At 36.8% G+C, this 18,411-nt stretch overlaps 2 protein-coding genes across 7 annotated transcripts in view; both read right to left on the bottom strand.

The window, feature by feature from the left end:
* The window catches only part of LOC307003486 (NACHT, LRR and PYD domains-containing protein 3-like), a 277,559-nt gene that overhangs the window by 119,585 nt on the left and 139,563 nt on the right, over positions 1-18,411 (bottom strand).
* Positions 1-18,411, bottom strand: part of LOC307003494 (NACHT, LRR and PYD domains-containing protein 3-like) — a 58,256-nt gene that overhangs the window by 28,063 nt on the left and 11,782 nt on the right. For all 7 annotated transcript variants that reach the window (XR_013798723.1, XR_013798724.1, XR_013798725.1 and 4 more), the window contains exons 4-8: positions 9,974-11,911; positions 7,785-7,958; positions 3,163-3,324; positions 2,787-2,960; positions 2,057-2,230 (exon numbers count right to left, since the gene is read on the bottom strand). Coding sequence is in view for 2 of the 7 variants with exons in the window: in XM_079622001.1 (XP_079478127.1) it covers positions 2,057-2,230; positions 2,787-2,960; positions 3,163-3,324; positions 7,785-7,958; positions 9,974-11,911 (2,622 nt within the window). In the remaining 5 variants the exon portion in view is untranslated. The remainder of the gene's footprint in view (positions 1-2,056; positions 2,231-2,786; positions 2,961-3,162; positions 3,325-7,784; positions 7,959-9,973; positions 11,912-18,411) is intronic.

Below are 18,411 nucleotides of genomic sequence, written 5' to 3'. Positions count from 1 at the left end.
ATAATGTGATAATCTGTTTGTTAGTTGAACACAGTTTTGTTTATTTTATTTTTACATTATATACAGTGGTGTAGTAGTGGTGGACACACTGTGAATGTATCCCACCCATGTACATGTGCACACACATACAAGTAAATGTACTTATGTTTAGTGCAGGGGTACCCAATAATGTTCCTGGAGATCTACATTCCTGCAAAGTTCAGCTCCAACACTGATCAAACACAACTGAAGCAGCTAATTAAGATCTTCAGGAGCACTTGATAATAACACACAGGTGGGTTGAATCATGGTTGGATCTGAACTCTGCAGGTAGGTGGATCAACAGGAACAGGATTGGGTACCTCGGGTCTAGTGTATATTGCTATTTGTCTATTAAGCATACATGTAGTCCTGATGTTCATAGACAACTAACGTATATACACTCAACCCAAAATACACACATGCAAAAGACATGTCCACTTTGATTTAAAACATTAATTTACATGGAAACATGCTATAAATCTAATCAGCCTCTCTTCACAATATGAGACTATTTTAAATATAAATCAAGCATTTAAAAAATACAAAAACAATAGCACTTAAAAAATAGAACCAAATGTTGTTGCAACCATATACAAATTAAAATGAAAAAAACATTTTAAACTGAATTTTGATAATTGTTGGCTGATGGTGCCTGAGACATTGGGTTCCCACTCTTTGGTGACTAGGTTCAAGGACTTTCAATTACTTTTTAAAGCACCCTTTATTTTATATCAAGCACAATAAAGATAATAAAGGTGGGTTTGTTACTGTCAATCTTGACAGTATCAAAGACCTACAGTACCCGTGTCTATCCTTACATACTGACAACAACAAAAAATCTTATCTAAGGGGCATCTGACTTATTTTTTAATCCAATGAGGAGAGAGGGCTGGTACAGCGTGTGTGAGCGAGTGGGTTTAAACCATAGATGCAGTTTGTTGCTTTCTCAATCCTGCTTTTAACATTGATTTCACACTGGTTTTAGTTTTCTCTTTTAATGAATCATTACTTGATTAAAAACATAAAAATATAGGGTGAAAATTTTGCAATTAAATGTGATATGGATAAGGTAATTGTTAGGCATTAAAATATACTCTATATAGGTGGCTAACAAATCATTTTGAATATGTAGGGCTTTTAAAATTTAATTTTAAGGCTTATAAGGCCTTTTTTAATAGAGTCTGGGAAACTACGTCATTGCATTATAGGTAGTCGACGCCATGTTTTATGACATGCTCAGGAGCGTACAATGATAACAAATTCAAATCACCAGAGAAAAAGCGAATGTATTTACGCTAATACTTTTTAAGAACTGCTTGCACTCACTTAGAATAAATTGACTAATATTTGAATCTCTTAATATTTGAACTACAATAGTCTTCTTTCAAAAGATACCACAACTACGCACATACTCCAAACAGTTCAGGGAAGACAAAGTTTGAGTCCAGGCATGTGATTTTTATAGTTTGGGTTCAAAAGGTGGTGCAGTTCAAGGTGTTAAAATATTACCTTACCTTAGTCAAAGACGACTTCTCTTTTTGGTTATGTCTTAGGTGGATTGCATGTTGTCAGTAGCTAATAGCATCTGTCACACTAATGTTTGGTTGGCTGTTAGGCTCATGAATAATAATCACATTTTGATTTGCTAAAATTAATGTCTGAAAGGGGATTTTTAACGTTGAAAGGGCATTATCACTTTTGCAAAGTTAGCTCACTGGAGTGAGAGACCAGTGGGCAGATCATTCTGTTTGGTCTTAAAGACAAAATAATCTTAAAGACAAAATAATAACTTGATTTAGATAAAGGATCCTGTTCAGAAGTAAATACTTTTGGTTATTTTTAGTATCTGATTCCTCCCCAAGCATCAATGACTTTTTGTGATAGTTGTTCACAAGTATCTTTTTATACTTGTCATTAAAGAATAAAGCACATTTACATTTGTCCACACCAAGTACTGTCTGTATCCAGAAAAAAATATAACAGTGAAGCTGCCCACTGTACTTATCAAAATTGAGTTGAATATGCCAATAAATACCTCAGTATGTGGAGTTGACAGTTTGAACTCTTCAGTCCAACACAGAGCAGATTCACACCTGAATCCTCTAGATCATTATTACTCAGGTCCAGCTCTTTCAGGAGAGAGTTTGATGATTGTAGAGCTGTAGCCACAATTTCACAGTGCTGATCAGTGAGATTACAGGCTGTTAATCTGAAAAACATGACTTTGGTTAAAAGGCAGGCTAGTGTCCACAACATATTTCAAGAACACATTGATTAACCAGCTTCACCATAAAAGATAATCATACCATTTTAACAGCAGGGTATCATGATACATTTCTAGTATCAGTATATCGTGCAGCACTAGACGATGACATAAGCAGGATAACATATGGCTAGGTGTGTATTATACTATTTTAGTATAGCTGCACTTCTAGTTGAGGATTATAAATTACAAATGGCAATATGCAAATTACTAAGAAAGAACTGCATGTCTCTCTTCACATGCAGTTATGTCAGCTTTGTACATCACTGCTCAGTTACTGGCTGTTTGTTATAAATATAAGTTGGGCTTTTTGAGCAGTCTTTTTTGTGAGAACCAAGAAAATCTCTCTTGACAACACAGAGCAGACATGATGAATGTACACAGCAGATATGATGATTGTTATTGCTCAATGTATAAAGTACCGTCTGTATCCAGAAAAAAATATAACAGTGAAGCTGCCCACTGTACTTATCAAAATTGAGTTGAATACCCCCTTAAATACCTCAGTATGTTGAGTTGACATTGTGTACTCTTCAGTCCAGCACAGAGGATCTGCACTCCTGAATCATGCAGGTCATTGTTACTCAGGTCCAGCTCTCTCAGGATGGAGTCTGGTGATTGTAGAGCTGAAGCCACCATTTCACAGTGCTGAGCAGTGAGTTTGCAGGCTGCTAATCTGAAAAATGTGACTTTGGTTAAAGGCATGCAGGTGTCCGTCCACATACGATTTCAAGACATCCTTGATTAACCCTCTTCACCATAAAATATAAAGCTGGTTGACAATTCACTCTCTGTTCTTTACAGCAGGAAGGTGCAGCAATTAATATATAATAAGATACACATCAGACAGTATGATTCTTAAATTCTGTTTAACATACTTGAGTTTGTGCAGATGTTTGAGTGTATCAGTCTCTAGCTTCAGTCCTGAATCTCCTGGGTGATTGTAGCTCAGGTCCAGCTCTCTCAGGTGTGAAGGGTTTGAACTCAGAGCTGATATCAGAGCACCACAACCTTTCTCTGTCACCATACAGTCAGATAATCTACAACAACAGTAAATGTTAATGTGCTTCATTTTTTACAAATGTTTTAGATTATTTCTATGATTTGTGATACAGCAGCAGGCACAAAGGATATGCGATGCAGAGGGTCCTGCAGCACCCCTTATACAGGACTGTAAATAAAAAAAAATAAAAAAATTCAGGAACAAATCACTATTTTCAGTTGTGACTAAGACATTTAAACGTTGTTAGTGGACTGTAAATCTGATTTCAAAAAAAAAAAAAAAAAATCAGACTCAAGCTTCGATATTGGACCACTGTTTATGATAAAACTGGGTCGCAGTGACATTCATTTCTTAATACATGTTATGAGTGCCAAAATCTGTAATTTTTTATATTTAGAATAGAATAATTAGGTTCTTTCATATTCACTCACGTCAGCTCTGGTTTATTTGTGTTCACATAGCTTCACTGAACAGCTTCCGTTAGAGCTCTTAGTACAACAGTGTGCATATTTGGAGAAATATAGATTTATTATCACTGTTGCAATTTATTTTGTCTTACAGAATACCATTTCTATTCATTTCACACTGAATTATGCAATCTGAAGAGCTCAAACAGCGTACGCAGCTATATCGGTCTATCCTCTTCCTGGTTTGTGTCAGTTATGATCTCAGCGCTCTCTAACTCGCCCTACAGCTTTCAATCATCTTACTTGATGATATTCCAGACCTTTTGCATTACGCTGTCCTGTACACTTCTTCCTCTGCAGCTCCATGAAGAACAAACCCAAAAGAAACATTTCTACACATGAAACAATAAGCTAATAAACACACTAGGGATGTTAACAATTAATCGACGATCGATTAATTGTCGATAATACATTTAATCGATACAGCTTATCAACCATCGATTAAGCAGGTCCATGTGCGTGCGTGCTGCTCAACCGTGAAACAAAGCGAGCGCGTTTTGTTTGGGACCATTTTACACCTTCATTAGGACTAAGTTTGCGTGTTTATTTGCAGCCTTTTGTTTTGTGCAAATGTAAGTCGTATTAATATGTTTATTTTGTGTATGCCTATCTATATCTGATTTATCTTATATTGGATGCATTTGTACCCCTTGAATTAACGCTGTAGTAAAGCGTGATCAGCTTCAGCACGTGCTGCTCAAACGGCACTGCACGACTAATAATGACTATTGGGAGGACTGTCATATTACATAACATTATAAAGAGAACAATATTGCTATAAAACATTGTACATTATTTGAATTTAGTTGGCGTGTCGCGTTGCTCCAGGAAGATCGCGTCCACATGAGTCATTCTGAATGACACTTAACTTAGTGCAAGTTCACTTGTGCATTCACGTCATTTTGTGCAGAAATAATTTGTAATATGTTTATTTTTAATATATCGGATTAATCTCATATAGGATGCATTTCTTTGAGTTAAATAACACGCTAGCAAACTAAGTGCTCCAGTTTAACGGTAGCCTATTCATTCAGCGCGCGCAGCTCAAACAGAAATGCACGACTAATAATAACGATTAATAATTTGGGACTGACATACAGTATTACATATCATGAGAACACTATGTATTAAATCGTTGTGAATGCACTGGGTTTAGTTGTCTTCAGTGCGTTGTTCCAGGGAGAGCACGTCCACAACAGTCACACATTCTGCACGCATCTGAGGCGGCGTTGGTGACGTTGTATTAGTAGTAGTCCTTATATTTGATTGATCATTAAATTAAATAAATAATTTAATAATCACATCGAAACATTTTACAATCCTATTAGCCCTTTATTTAGATTAAAAACCATTCTCATTCATTTGGTGAGGAACATAGTGTTTTGAGCAGGATTTGCAGACCCTGTCATGCTGTTGCCATGCCACTGCAGCAGACGCTAACGATTAATCGATTAATTGATCGTTAATTTTAACGACGATCGATCATGGGAATTTGTGAAAATTGACATCCCTAAAACACACAATTACAATGGTATATGTTTTTATTTTTTTGTGATTTTCATGTGATTTGGGGTATAATCATATGAATAAAGAATGTTTACATTATACTAAGCAGTTGTGTCAAATAGCTCAATATAAAATGCTTAATATAACATTTTAACAACATTATATGACTAAAATCCGCATTAAGAAGTTTTTATGTTTGAGCTTACCGTATATACCCGAATATAAGACGATTAAGAACCGTCTGTCAGAATGTTCACTGCAAAATGTATTATTTGTGTATTATTTTGTAAGTGACTAGCACAGAAAGGACAGCTGTAGTAATCCTGTTACAATAAATTCTCTTCAACACCAGTGGCAAAATACTGGTATAAATACGTTGAAGGCCATTTTGATGTCCTTTGATCAAATAGTAGACAAATTTAAGCTTCTGTTGTAAAGTTTTTCTTTCATCGAAGCAAGGACCAGTGAGACAGTTGGGATCGCGTTCAGAAGTTGTTATTTATTGTAACACGGCTGCGGGTTCGTCCAAAATCAGTCTAACTTTAAAGCAGTTTATATTGAAATTTATACATTCTAAGGGGAAGGGACTTCTTGGGGTGGAGACAAATTTAAACAAATCATACGAAAGCAAGGAGGAGTTAATTCTTATCTAGAAACCAAGCAAAATCAGCATATTCACTCTATTGTATTGCCAATGTAATCAGTCTAATTCTTCAACGTCTGAGCTAGGAATCAGCATAACTATTCACATGCTGAAAATGGCCAGGAACTCCGGTTCCAAGGGCCATCCTTCACTTCCCATAGCACAATATTTTTAGATTCCTGCAACTGCAAGACTATTATAAAGTGTTGTTATTTCAGGCTTTTTTTATTTGTTCAGTTTTTCTTTCTTTTTTTGCATGTCCTTAGAATTAAATTTTAAAAAAGTCCCAGACATATTTATACAATTAAGATATAGTGCAGGATATAAACATTCACTTTTGGCCTGAAACCAAAAAGACAGTAGATTTGCAATAGTCTGTGAGAAAATAAATAACAATTGTCCATGTGTAACAATAGTAAAACAGTCTTATATCTACTTTACATGCATACAGTAACATTTACGCAAAATAGTAGTGAAAGAGTGAAAATTAGTGAAGTGTAGGGATGGGAACCGAGAACCGATTCTTCTTCAGAACCGGTGCCCAGTGAATCAATTCCTTGGAACCGTTAGCATGCCTGCGTATCGATTCCGCATATCGGTTCCACTCGTTGCAAATGTGTCATGACGTCACACACGCGCTGCATTGTTTTCAGAACGCGGCAAACATGGCAGAGGCAGAAGTTCGCTCTCGCTCACTCACTAGCGCACACTGACACTCTCTCGCGCTCACTCACTCACACACACACAAACGCACACATGCTCACTCACACACTATCTCGCGCTCACTCACACACGCAAGCTCACACACACACACACACGCGCGCACACACACTCTCGCTCACTCACACACTCTCGCTCACTCACTAGTGCACACACGTTTTGTTTCAGGTTGAATCTGAAGCGACAGAAATTCGACGAGGAAGAAGACGATGGGTCATAGATTTATGTGTACACGATGCCGTTCAGCGACTATTGCCGTTTGTGCAAGACAAACATGAGGGTAGAAGGTAAATCTGCAGTGCACATGTTGATATGTCGCACAGACGTCGTCATCGTCTTGCTGCTCCCTCCCCGTTCTGTGATTGGTCCCCTCGCTGAGGCGAAAATCTAGTCCATGGAATCCAGGCTGCCTAGCAGCGTGAATATAATCGTGCTGCGCGCAAGGCAGCATGGGGAAACCCAGGCTAGCCATAACAAATCTTTTTCCATTTCTGCTACATTGTGGTATTACACTGTTGCAGATATTTGCATCTGACTGCCTCCACAACAGCGCCTACTTTAACTCATAAGTTCAGTATCTTACTGCAACTTTTGAAGTAGTTTTCACAAAGATTAAGAAGCCTGGTAAGATTGGCAGATGTGCTAATATGGCTCATTATGAGGATGTTGGAAATGACACCCAGTCAAACCCAAATGTGAACAGAGTGTTGTACCACATTGCGTCAAAAACAAATATAAACTAGTTATAATCAATGTTGCGGTCCACACTTGTTGCGGACAGTAGACAGATGCCTGTTCTATTTCTGACATAATCTACCTACTTGAGCTACTTCTGACAACAGGACAAATGAATGAGGAATGAAGGCAATCTTTTTAGAATGTTCCCTTTGAGTGTCTGCTTTAAACAATATGTTTGTGTCTCTGTACAGCCTTCGGAAGGACCCCTAGCGTTAGGAAGAGTGAGCATTTATTTTTTATGACATCCTGGATCGCACCACATGATTATATGTTTGTTTGGAGCATTTCCCTGCAGATTGTTTGTTATATATTAACACTGTCAATGTGAAATACTTCATACATTCATCTTCTTAAACATTCTAGAAAGGGAACTGTACTTGGACATTTACATATTGAATAATGAATCAATGTGAAAAACCAAACCTCAGTGTGTTGAGTTGACAGTTTGGACTCTCCAGTCCCTTACAGAGCAGCTTCACTCCTGAATCCTGCAGGTTATTTTTACTCAGGTCCAGCTCTCTTAGGAGGGAGTTTGATGATTGCAGAGCTGAAGCCAAGATTTCATAGTGCTGATCAGTGAGTTTACAGTCTGTTAATCTGAAAAAAGGAGAACTCTGCTTAAAGGCATGCTGGTGTTTCCATAAGGTTGCAATAATTCCTTGATTAAACAGCTTCACCAGAAAAAAATGGCTGACCATTCACTCTCTGCTCTTTACTGCAGCAAAGTCAAGCAAATAAAATAAAGATCAATTAATAAAGATCAATTAAAAGCAATAGTTTATAAACATGTATAACGTTGCTAAAATAATTTTTCTTGTTCTTTATACGACTGTTTTTTTCTTTATAGAAAAAAACATGAATATCACATACTTTTCACATGGGAATCGTGTTTTTTGAACATGTCCCACATGAAATCTGTGATAATGTGGAAAATCTGGGAAACAGTGTTAATTTTGTTGACGAATCATTTTCGTCATTATTTTCGTCAACGCCATTTTTTCACAGACGAAAACGAGACAATAATTAAATAAAAACCTGTTTTAAATGATGACAACTATGAAGAAAATTTATTGACGTTCGTCAACGAATAAAAATTAAACGGAAATGTTAGGGAGGGACGATTGGGGAAGAGATACATTCAGAACTGATTTGGTCTGGGAGAAAAGAAGAGCAGACATATGGATAGATCTGAATAAGAGTGACGACGCGAAAGATAACTTTATTCTGTATGTTTTTCTGTGCGAACACACACACACACACAACCCGAAGCGTGCAGCCCTGCACATAGACAGCGTGCTGCGCGCAAGGACTGAATTGAGCTCTCTTTCGCGTCTGAATGGACACATACACACAACATTATGTCTAAATGTCCGTTTTGGAGAGTATTTACCGTAAACACAGAATATGTTAGAATATCAGATGTGCATCAGCAGTGAATTGGATCTGCACACTCGGTCTTAAAGTGACAGTGCGTAATAAACCTAATGCCGTCTGTACACTTAATATTGATCAAACAACAAAATAAAAAGAGAAAAGCATTCACTGCTCTTTAATAGCTTCAATAAGGATTAATTATATTTCTGCTTGAAAGAATAAAGAATGATGTAGCCTATGTAAGTTAAAGACTAATCAGGCCCCGTTTACACGATGGGAAAACGCAGATATTTCTCTGCGTTTTGGCCTGTCATTTACACGAAAACGCCGTTTTTATCCCAGAAAACGATTATTTCTAAAAACTCCGGCCAAAGTGGAGATTTCTGAAAACGCCGGTTATATGTTGTCGTGTCAACTGGGAGAAACGGGGTTTTAGGTTCTCTCTTGTCGATTCTGAGGATTCTGATTGGCTTTGCATGGCTTTATCCTTCTCCCTACACTGCCGCCCATAGGTTTAGCATAGTTATAAAGGCGCTCGACGGCGTATTTATGCGGGTTGTGTGCACGATGTTATTATTGAAAACGGAGGGGGAGAAATATTCGTTTCTCTAAATACCCGGCTATGTGTAAATGTGGCCTCATTCATTGAAAAAAAAACCCACTGCTCTACTTTAGGAGAAGTGTTTTTATGTAATTTTAATATATTATTTTATGTCACAGTGCTAAATCCGTGTCTGTATTGCATGTTCAAACTTTAAAAAATATTCATATTAACAGGTTAATACACGTTTTCTATGGGAATATATAATGGGTTTGGACATTTTAGAGAAATTCTAAATTAATGCATTACAATTTAACAAAACCCATTCGATTTTAGTACTAAAATCGTATTATATTTCGTTGACTAAAACTAGACTAAAACTAAAACAATTCAGATGACTAAAATATGACAAAAACTAAAATGCCATTTTAGTCAAAAGACTATGACTAAAACTAAATCAAAATTTGCTGGGAAATCTGTTTTTTTTTTCTTTAAGGTTGGTTATTGTATTAGTACAAATATAATTTAGATCAAATCAAAGTAAAAATCTATTTCATAAAACTAAACATGAATTTGAATGAATTAAAACAAGATTTGCAGCAAAAACACAAATCCAGAAAATACTCATCAAACCTCTATCACAACTTGTTTCACATTATGTTTACATACTGTAATATTCTTAGATCTACACACTTACATGGCTTTTCTGCAGTTCCTCACAGCCGGTAACAGTCTCCATTTCCCCTCTTTTGATTTGATGTTGTACTTAATAAAGTCTAACTCATCCATCACCTCCTCTGACATCAGGATCATGTTTGCCAATGTTGAGCATTGTGCAAGCGAAAGACTTTTTGTTTTTGTTTTAGAGCTTAAAAATGCCTGCATTTCTTTAACAACAGAACTATCTTTTATCTCAAATAAGCAGTGTGACAGATTCATCCATCTTTCAGGACTGACATTGGTTTTTTGACCTCGTTTGAGGTTTTGGATTATTTTCTTTCTGCTCTCTGGGTTGTTCTCTGTGTGAATCAGCACATCCTGTAAGACTCTCTGGTTGGACTCCAGTGAGATGCCATGAAGAAATCGAAGTAAAAGATCCAGGTGTCCATTTTTACTGTCCAAGGCTTTATTCATTGCTTCCTTCAAAAACACATCTAGAGGAACATTTTCACACTGAGTTCTGGACTTTCCTGTCAGGAACTCTTTCAGAACTTCACTGTTCTTGTGTAAATAGCAGAAAAACACATACAGTGCTGCAAAAAACTCTTGAAAGCTCAGATGTACAAAACTGTAAACCTTTCTGTGATAGATCACAGATTCCTCCCTAAAGATCTCAGTGCAAATCCCTGAATACACTGAGGCGTCAGAGACGTCTATGCCGCTCTCAATCAGGTCCTCCTCATAGAACATCACATTGCCCTTCATTAGCTGATTGAAAGCCAGTTCAGCAAGTTTCACAATCACTTCCCTGTTGGACTGCAGGAGTTTCTCTGGATCTCTCTCTTCATACTTCTGGTTCCTCATATGGGTTTGAATGAGGAGGAAGTGGATGTACATTTCAGTCAGAGTTTGAGGGATTTCTGCACTGAGATCTTGTTTCAGGATGTTTTGAAGCACAGTGGCTGAGATCCAGCAGAAGACGGGTATGTGGCACATGATGTGGAGGCTTCTTGCTTTTCTGATGTGTGAGATTATTCTGCTGGCTTGATGCTCATCACTGATTCTCTTCCTGAAATATTCCTCCTTCTGAGGCTCATTGAATCCCTGAATTTCTGTCACACGGTTGATGTAGTTAGAGGGGATCTGATTGGCTGCTGCTGGTCTGGTGGTGATCCAGATGAGAGCAGAGGGAAGCAGATCTCCTTTCATGAGGTTTGACATCAACACACCCACTGATGAAGTCTCAGTCACATCAGAAACTTTCTCACTGTCTGAAAACATCAGTGTCAATCTGCTTTCATCCAGACCATCAAAGATGAACACAACTGTACATTCATCATACATCTCTGAGTCCAGATCTCTAAGTTCAGGATGAAAGTCCAGAAGAAGTCTGTGAAGACTGTACTGATGATCTTTAATCAAGTTCAGCTCTCTAAATGGAAGAACAAACATGAAATCTACATCCTGATTGGCTTTTCCCTCGGCCCAGTCCAGAATGAACTTCTGTACAGAGACGGTTTTTCCAATTCCAGCGATGCCTTTAGTAAGAACAGTCTTGATTTTGTCTTTCTCCTCTCTTCTCATGTCCTCATATCCTAGCTCAGGTGAAGGATCAAAGATGTCATTGCAGTGGATTGGAGTGTCTTGAAGTGTCTTGTAACTTTTCTCCATCTGTAGCACCTCATGTTCTTCATTCACTCCTTCACTCTCTCCCTCTATGATGTACAGCTGTGTGTAAATCCTGTTAAGGAGGGTCTGATTCTCTTGTAGTTTGATTCCCTCAAATAAGCTCTCATATCTGTTCTTCATGCTGGTTTTGTGCTGGTCTTTGACTCTCTGCAGATCATCATGCACTGGCTGGTGAGAATCGAGCTGCAGGGCTGCTTCTGTGTCATGATGACTGATGTGTTTCTGGCAGGAGGAGGATGTGCTGGTCTGACAGGACACATATCTGATCTGGTCAGCTCTCCCACCACTGAAAATATATTAAAACAAACAGAAAAGACATTTATCAAAATAGAGAAAATATGTAAATATCTTTAATATTGAAAGATGTTATTAACCCTCTGGGGTCTGCAAACGCGCGGGCGCGTTTTGCTCGTTTTTTTTTACATAGCAGCAAAATAGACCTAAAATACTCCGTCAGTTTTGGTCATACAGCCTTAAGAAATATGAAAAAATAAGCTGTTAAATGTCTACTTTTTTATGTGTCCACTTACAATCAAAATAAAACATTGTGCTTTTGTAAAATAAAGAAAGTAAACAGGGAGTGCTTTATGCCTCTCCGTCTCCGTGAACTTTTTTTCTGAAGCACGTCTCTAAACTCAAACAAAACTCAGCGAATACTATTCACTCAGACATGAGCTATATATCTCTATAATCATTTAAGTGTGTAGTTTTCTAATTCAAAACTAAAAGAAATATTCTCTGTTTATGTAATCCATATATAAAGAGCGAGAGATCAGCCGTTCTCATTATCGTTCTCTCACCTCATTACTCTGCTAATGTGACACGCCCATCGAGAGCGCGCGCTAGATAACCTGAAGCAACACATGCAAACCAGTCAACGCCCACAACAGCTGGATAACACACTCCTGTGAGGAATAATAATATTGTGATAATCCTGGAAATTTTACCTCAAACGTGGTGGAGTAGCCTAACAACGGATCCAGCTGCAGATCATCAGTAAGTGCTTTGTTCTAATCGCGATATGAAATGGTGTCTGTAAACCGCAAAAGACTGTTTAAATTTGAATCGCGTTTCTGTGTTTGAATGAATGAACGGCACATGCTGTTGTTTACTACAGCTCGCGCGTGTCTGTGTGAATGAATATCGCTTTTAGCAAACTATCTATATTGCCAACTGAGATGAGTAAAAATCGACTGAATACGTTGAAATAAAATGTCTTTGTATAAGCAACATATTAAACTGCAAATTAACATTTATGCCCTAATGTATAAAATACGATATGTTACAGACGAAATATGAAAGACAACATTTCGTTTTGGATAGATTATAAAGTTTTTACTGCCACATCAAAACCTAATTTACAAGGTGCAAACAAAATCTTAAAAGGTCAATATAAGCCTTCTCTTTAAATTATTTTTGTGTTTTATTAGTGACAAATTTGGGGAGAGGATAGCCTACATATTCCAAAACTTTCTGAAAATACGAATGAGAATTAACTGCACAATTACTAGAAATGTTTACCTTGGATATTATACAATTTGCAAGCATACAAAGTTTGTGGAAAAATACACTTTTTTTCAAGATGTTTCCAACTCTGAACCAATTCTGTAGTAATATATATATATATATATATATATATATATATATATATATATATATATATATGTGTGTGTGTGTGTGTGTGTGTATATATGTGTGTGTGTTGTCTTTGCATTCTATCTTGTGGCTCAGTGACACCTGAATGAAAGCTCATTAGTATGCAGCATTAGCAGGTCTTTGTCTTCTCTCAGGTGTGAATGAGGACATTATTCATGACCTTGTTGGATCATTCACGCCCACCTGCATATTGCCTTTCCAAACAAAAAGTGTCTTACAAAATTTAAATCAATCTATTGTTTAATGTGAACGATTAGCCCGGATGATTTTCAGATCATTTTAAAGGGGTGGTTTACTGCTTTTTTTCTTTGCATGATTGTATTTATGGGGTGCAATATAACATGTCTTCGTTTTTTTTTTTTTTTTTTAAGCCTTATTTTTCATAAATTTGACCTTTATTGTAAGCCGCTTTCTCCTCTGTCATTTGAACGACCGGTTGACTTCCTGATTCTATGAAACCACTCCCTCAGAAACAGGCAATGGGCTCAGATTGGTTAGTTGGGCCGGTGTGTTGTAATTGGCTAAACTGCGTAGTGCACGTTGTCCGGAAACTTCACGCCCATCACCTTTACGGGCGAAAGTCGCATGTGCTCCGGTCAAATGTAAATAATGGTTTCAATACTGCCGTCAGTTTGAGCCAGAATCAGACCCAGAAAGCGGCAATGAAGAGTCAAGCAGAACCTCCACAAACACGGCTCTTACAAAACGTTTCTGAATGGTACATTTTTTTTTTATTATTATTATTCTATTCTACTATTATTATATAATAATTTCGATACGCTGTTACTTAAATGCCACTGCTGACACTTGTTAGCTTTTGAGATACGGGTTTCTCCTGATTAAACATTTAATATAACAGAATAAATGACTGAGTAATACCGCAGCTGAAGTTTGCTGTTGCGATTACATATATTTTTTTTTAAACTTTATACACGTTTGTCTTACACACAAAATAGCATCGAACTAACTGGCTACTATAAACAAACAGCTTTGGCATTGGTTTACGTTCTTGATCAAATCGAAAAATTACTTCATAAAGTATACATGGAAAATACATTTACAAAATTAGTACATAATTACAAATTGCAGGTTCAAAATGTTTGTACGCGCTTGTCATAGACACACGAAATAGCATAATTAACTTAAGTGGCTATAACGCGAGCGCTGGCATTTGTTTACGTCCCTGATAAAACTAAAACATTAGGCCTACGTCTGAAGTTATACATGCAAACATTTAAAATTATTAAGTCTTACTTACAGGTTGTGGCCCAACAACGGCTGCCTCTGGGTTTAATGTTGGAACTGCTTCATGTTTTAGAAACAGTTTCTTGTTTAATCCGGCATTGAATTCGTGGAGATTCTGGAAGCTGTCTTCCGTAAAATGCGCAGCACAGAGAGCTACGATTGTAATTTTCAGGAACATAATAAAACAGAAATTTGAGCCATTATTGACGAACTACAGCGTCCATAGGAAGCCCGAGCACAGAAGACCTGACAGTTGGGTGAAAATAACACACTTTCGACGGCATGGCTACAGCTCTCCACTATAATTCTTCCTATTCCACAAAGCCGCAGAAATATGGCCACGCCCCTTTTTTGCATATTCCGGAGGGAGGGTTGATGTAAATGTATGGGTTAGCTACGTATAAAACCCGGGAAGTATCTCGTTGTAGTCCCATTCGAGTCGTTTTTGTAGGCATTAACTTCCTGATTTTTAAAAGACGATATCTCTGCTTACATTGAACTTTCAGCGCAGCAACTTTGCATATACTGTTCATGCACCAACAGCTACATTACACACTATTTAAAATGAAAAAAGTGAAATCGCAATCAACCACCCCTTTAAAGTAAACACTTTAGCCGACAACATCCATTAGTCAAAAGTATTGTGGGAATATGTGAAGTTTGTCGTTTGTGGTCTTATATCAGAAAATTTAAGTTTGAGTTTTTTGAATAACCACGCATAAATAATATTCTCTCAAAAATGCAAACATGTACATACATGTTGCTCACATATTATGATAGCCATGTTCGTGCTAAATAGAGTGTAATTACACCTTTGCCATTCATATATTTATAAGCAACTGAAAAAAATACAAATATCAGGGCATGTCAAAACATCTCAAGGACCCCAAAAACACCTTAGACCCCAGAGGGTTAAAAATCATACCGCAACCAAAATGATAAAGAAGTGTTTGTTTAATAAACCTCTTTTACATATAATAAATCTATGGCCAGTTGATTTCACACATACCTCTGTTAAAATCTCAGAAAATTTGATTTAGGGTTTCATGACCCTTTAATATGTACATATACTGCACATACATGTTCCCATATAAATGTAAATGTATTGTACACACTTATATACAAACATACGTATACACTCTCAGAATGAGTTACAATCAGTGGTTACAACAGATGTCTAGTTCCCAGCATGTTTTGCTTCTAACTGTTAAAGGAGAGTAAATGTTAAACTTAAGTGTTATTTTATGAGTTTTGCACAATATTAATGTGGGGTCTGTTAGTGTTTAATATTGTATTATTTTGGAATTTCAAAGTTTTTCTGATATGTGTGAGTTACTATTGTGCTGAAGAGTAGAGCCTGTGGTGAGGCTGACGATTGGCCGAACACCATTAAGACTATAATCGCTATATTTAACCCCCTGGGGTCGGCAATCACGCCGGCGTGATTTGCGCGTTTCTTTTCACATAGCAGCTGAATAAACTTAAAATACTCCGTCATTTGTGGTCATACAGACTTAATAAAAATGAAAAAAGAATCTGTGAGATGTCTACTTTTGTATGTGTCCACTTACAATCAAAACAAAACGTTGTGCTTTTGTAAAATAAAGAAATTAAACAGGGTGTGCTTTCTGCCTCTCCGTCTCGTGAACTTTTTTTTCTTGAGCACGTCTCGAAACAAAAAAAAACTCAGCGAATACTTGTCACACATTTGTGAGCTCTATATATTTATAATCACTTAACCTGTTAGCCTTCAGCGCCATTTTTGAAAAATCCCCAGAAATTGCATTCTGAACCTAAAACAGATTCAGTTAATTGACCCTTTGTCCTAAAAGCACAAGCATGATCTCATTTGAAAGCTGACACCTGGCACTTTATTGGAAATGTAGAATGAATTATTGTCATAATGAAAAAAAAATTATGAATAGCTTCAAAGTTGTGTAAGTTATTAGAAATTTATTTTTATGAAACATCTTCATGAAAATTAAATTGAAGTTGGCCCGTCAGCACTCTAGAAATGCACTCCAGCTAAAGCCACATGTCTGACCATGTTATATTTAAAATTTGAAGGTGATAAGTCTAAAACTCTGTATTTTGTTAAATGTTTTTCAAGATCATCTCAAATTACTTTATTTTGAATTGACTCTAAAATGCAAACTTGTGTTTATTGTCATCTATTAGCATCTATTCAGTCTATTGTCTCTATTTTTTTGTGGTGCAAACGAGCCCCATTCAGTGTCAGTCTCTCCTGCACTCATTCACACATCTCCAGCCTGCTTATGGCCCTAAATATTCTTTTCCTTTGTCTCCATTATAATGCCTAACGACTGGCTATTCACGGTGTTTCACCCCCTAATTTCTTTCATAATCCTCACCTTTCACATTTATAACTGTATCAAATGCCTTTCTTAAATAAATAAATATTTCAGTAAGCATTCCGATTTAGAAAAAAATCATAAAAAATAACAGCTAGATGGCAGGTGCAACTAGAGAGCTAGCTAGCATGTTAGCTTAGCACACCATCAATACACGACAATTTATGAGATTAAAACCGTGTTTGTGCTCCAAACTTACTTTAAAGCGCAAGTCGAGTGTTTTAAATAATCTTCTATGAGCTTATTTGGCTTCAGAAAAGAAAATCAGACAGAAAATAAATGAGTTTATGTTATTCTGCACTATTGTAAAGTCTATATAGATTAGCATTACATTATACATATAATCTATTATTATAAAAATACCTGACATGGCTCGAAGAACACAGGTAAATCAAATATCATTGCAATCATGTTTATTGTCTTCAAAACATCTTTATCTGCATGTTACAACGATCTCTGAAAGCTAGCTGTGTTTATGTAAGTGACGTCCTGGAAGGTCACATGGTAGGGCTCTTCTTCATGTGCAGTGCATCCGTATATGGATTATTCTGTGTATCTCTGGCGCCCTCAGTCTTCTGTATGGTTTGAAAACACAGTACATCAGAGTATCCAGCGCGCATATGATTACATGGACGCATTTTGATATAAATTCAATAAATATTATTCCTGTCTATAGAAATCTGATGTAAACCTATGAGAATATATCAATATTTCTCCAAATCTGCAAAATTTTGAGCCAAAAGCCCTGAGGAACGTTGTTTTGTCACGCGTTCTCATGACAACACCACCGGAGTTTTTTTATGAATGGACGCGCTGATGCTCATAATTCACATTAAAGGTATCGACTCATTTTTTCATTACATAAATCCTGACACAAATTAAGACATAACTGTCACTATAAGTTTCTCAGAATACAATAGTGGTCAAATACTGAAACGTGAGACTTATATATTTTTAATGATGTATAGTTTGTCAAGGTAATAACATTAAATCTGATAGTAACTTTGAACTATTTAAAAAAAAAAACGCTTCAGAGCGTCCTCGCTCTGGTGAAGGCTAACAGGTTAAGTGTGTAGTTTTAAATGATCTGATTCAAAACGAAAACAAATATTCTCTGTTTAAGTAATTTGTATAAAACCAACAAGATATTCAGTTTCTCTAACCCTTCCTCATTAGTTTTAATGTGACCACACCCACACGCGCAAAACATATAGAGATGCAAATCGTCCATGTGTCGCGCGAACGCCCCCATTACCTCAACAACAAAGCGGCAAACTTTATCAGTCCTCTGCAGTCGTCGAGTTTGGAAGACATGCTGTGAGATTATTGGGTTTACATCTGAAGACGAAGATCGCGATTTGAAGACAAGAACGATTTTAAGGTAAGAAATAATCCTGAATTATATTAGTTAGTGTTATTGTTGCATAAACTTCATATTGCCATTGAACTGTTGCTCGATGCTTCAGTGAATGTTCCCTGCACGCGCTGTGAGAGTTTGAGTCAGTCGCGCGAC

This window comes from Phoxinus phoxinus (genome assembly GCF_949152265.1).
Source record: "Phoxinus phoxinus genome assembly, chromosome: 1".
Taxonomy (NCBI): Eukaryota; Metazoa; Chordata; class Actinopteri; order Cypriniformes; family Leuciscidae; genus Phoxinus; species Phoxinus phoxinus.
This window is presented reverse-complemented; position numbering and strand designations above follow the sequence as displayed.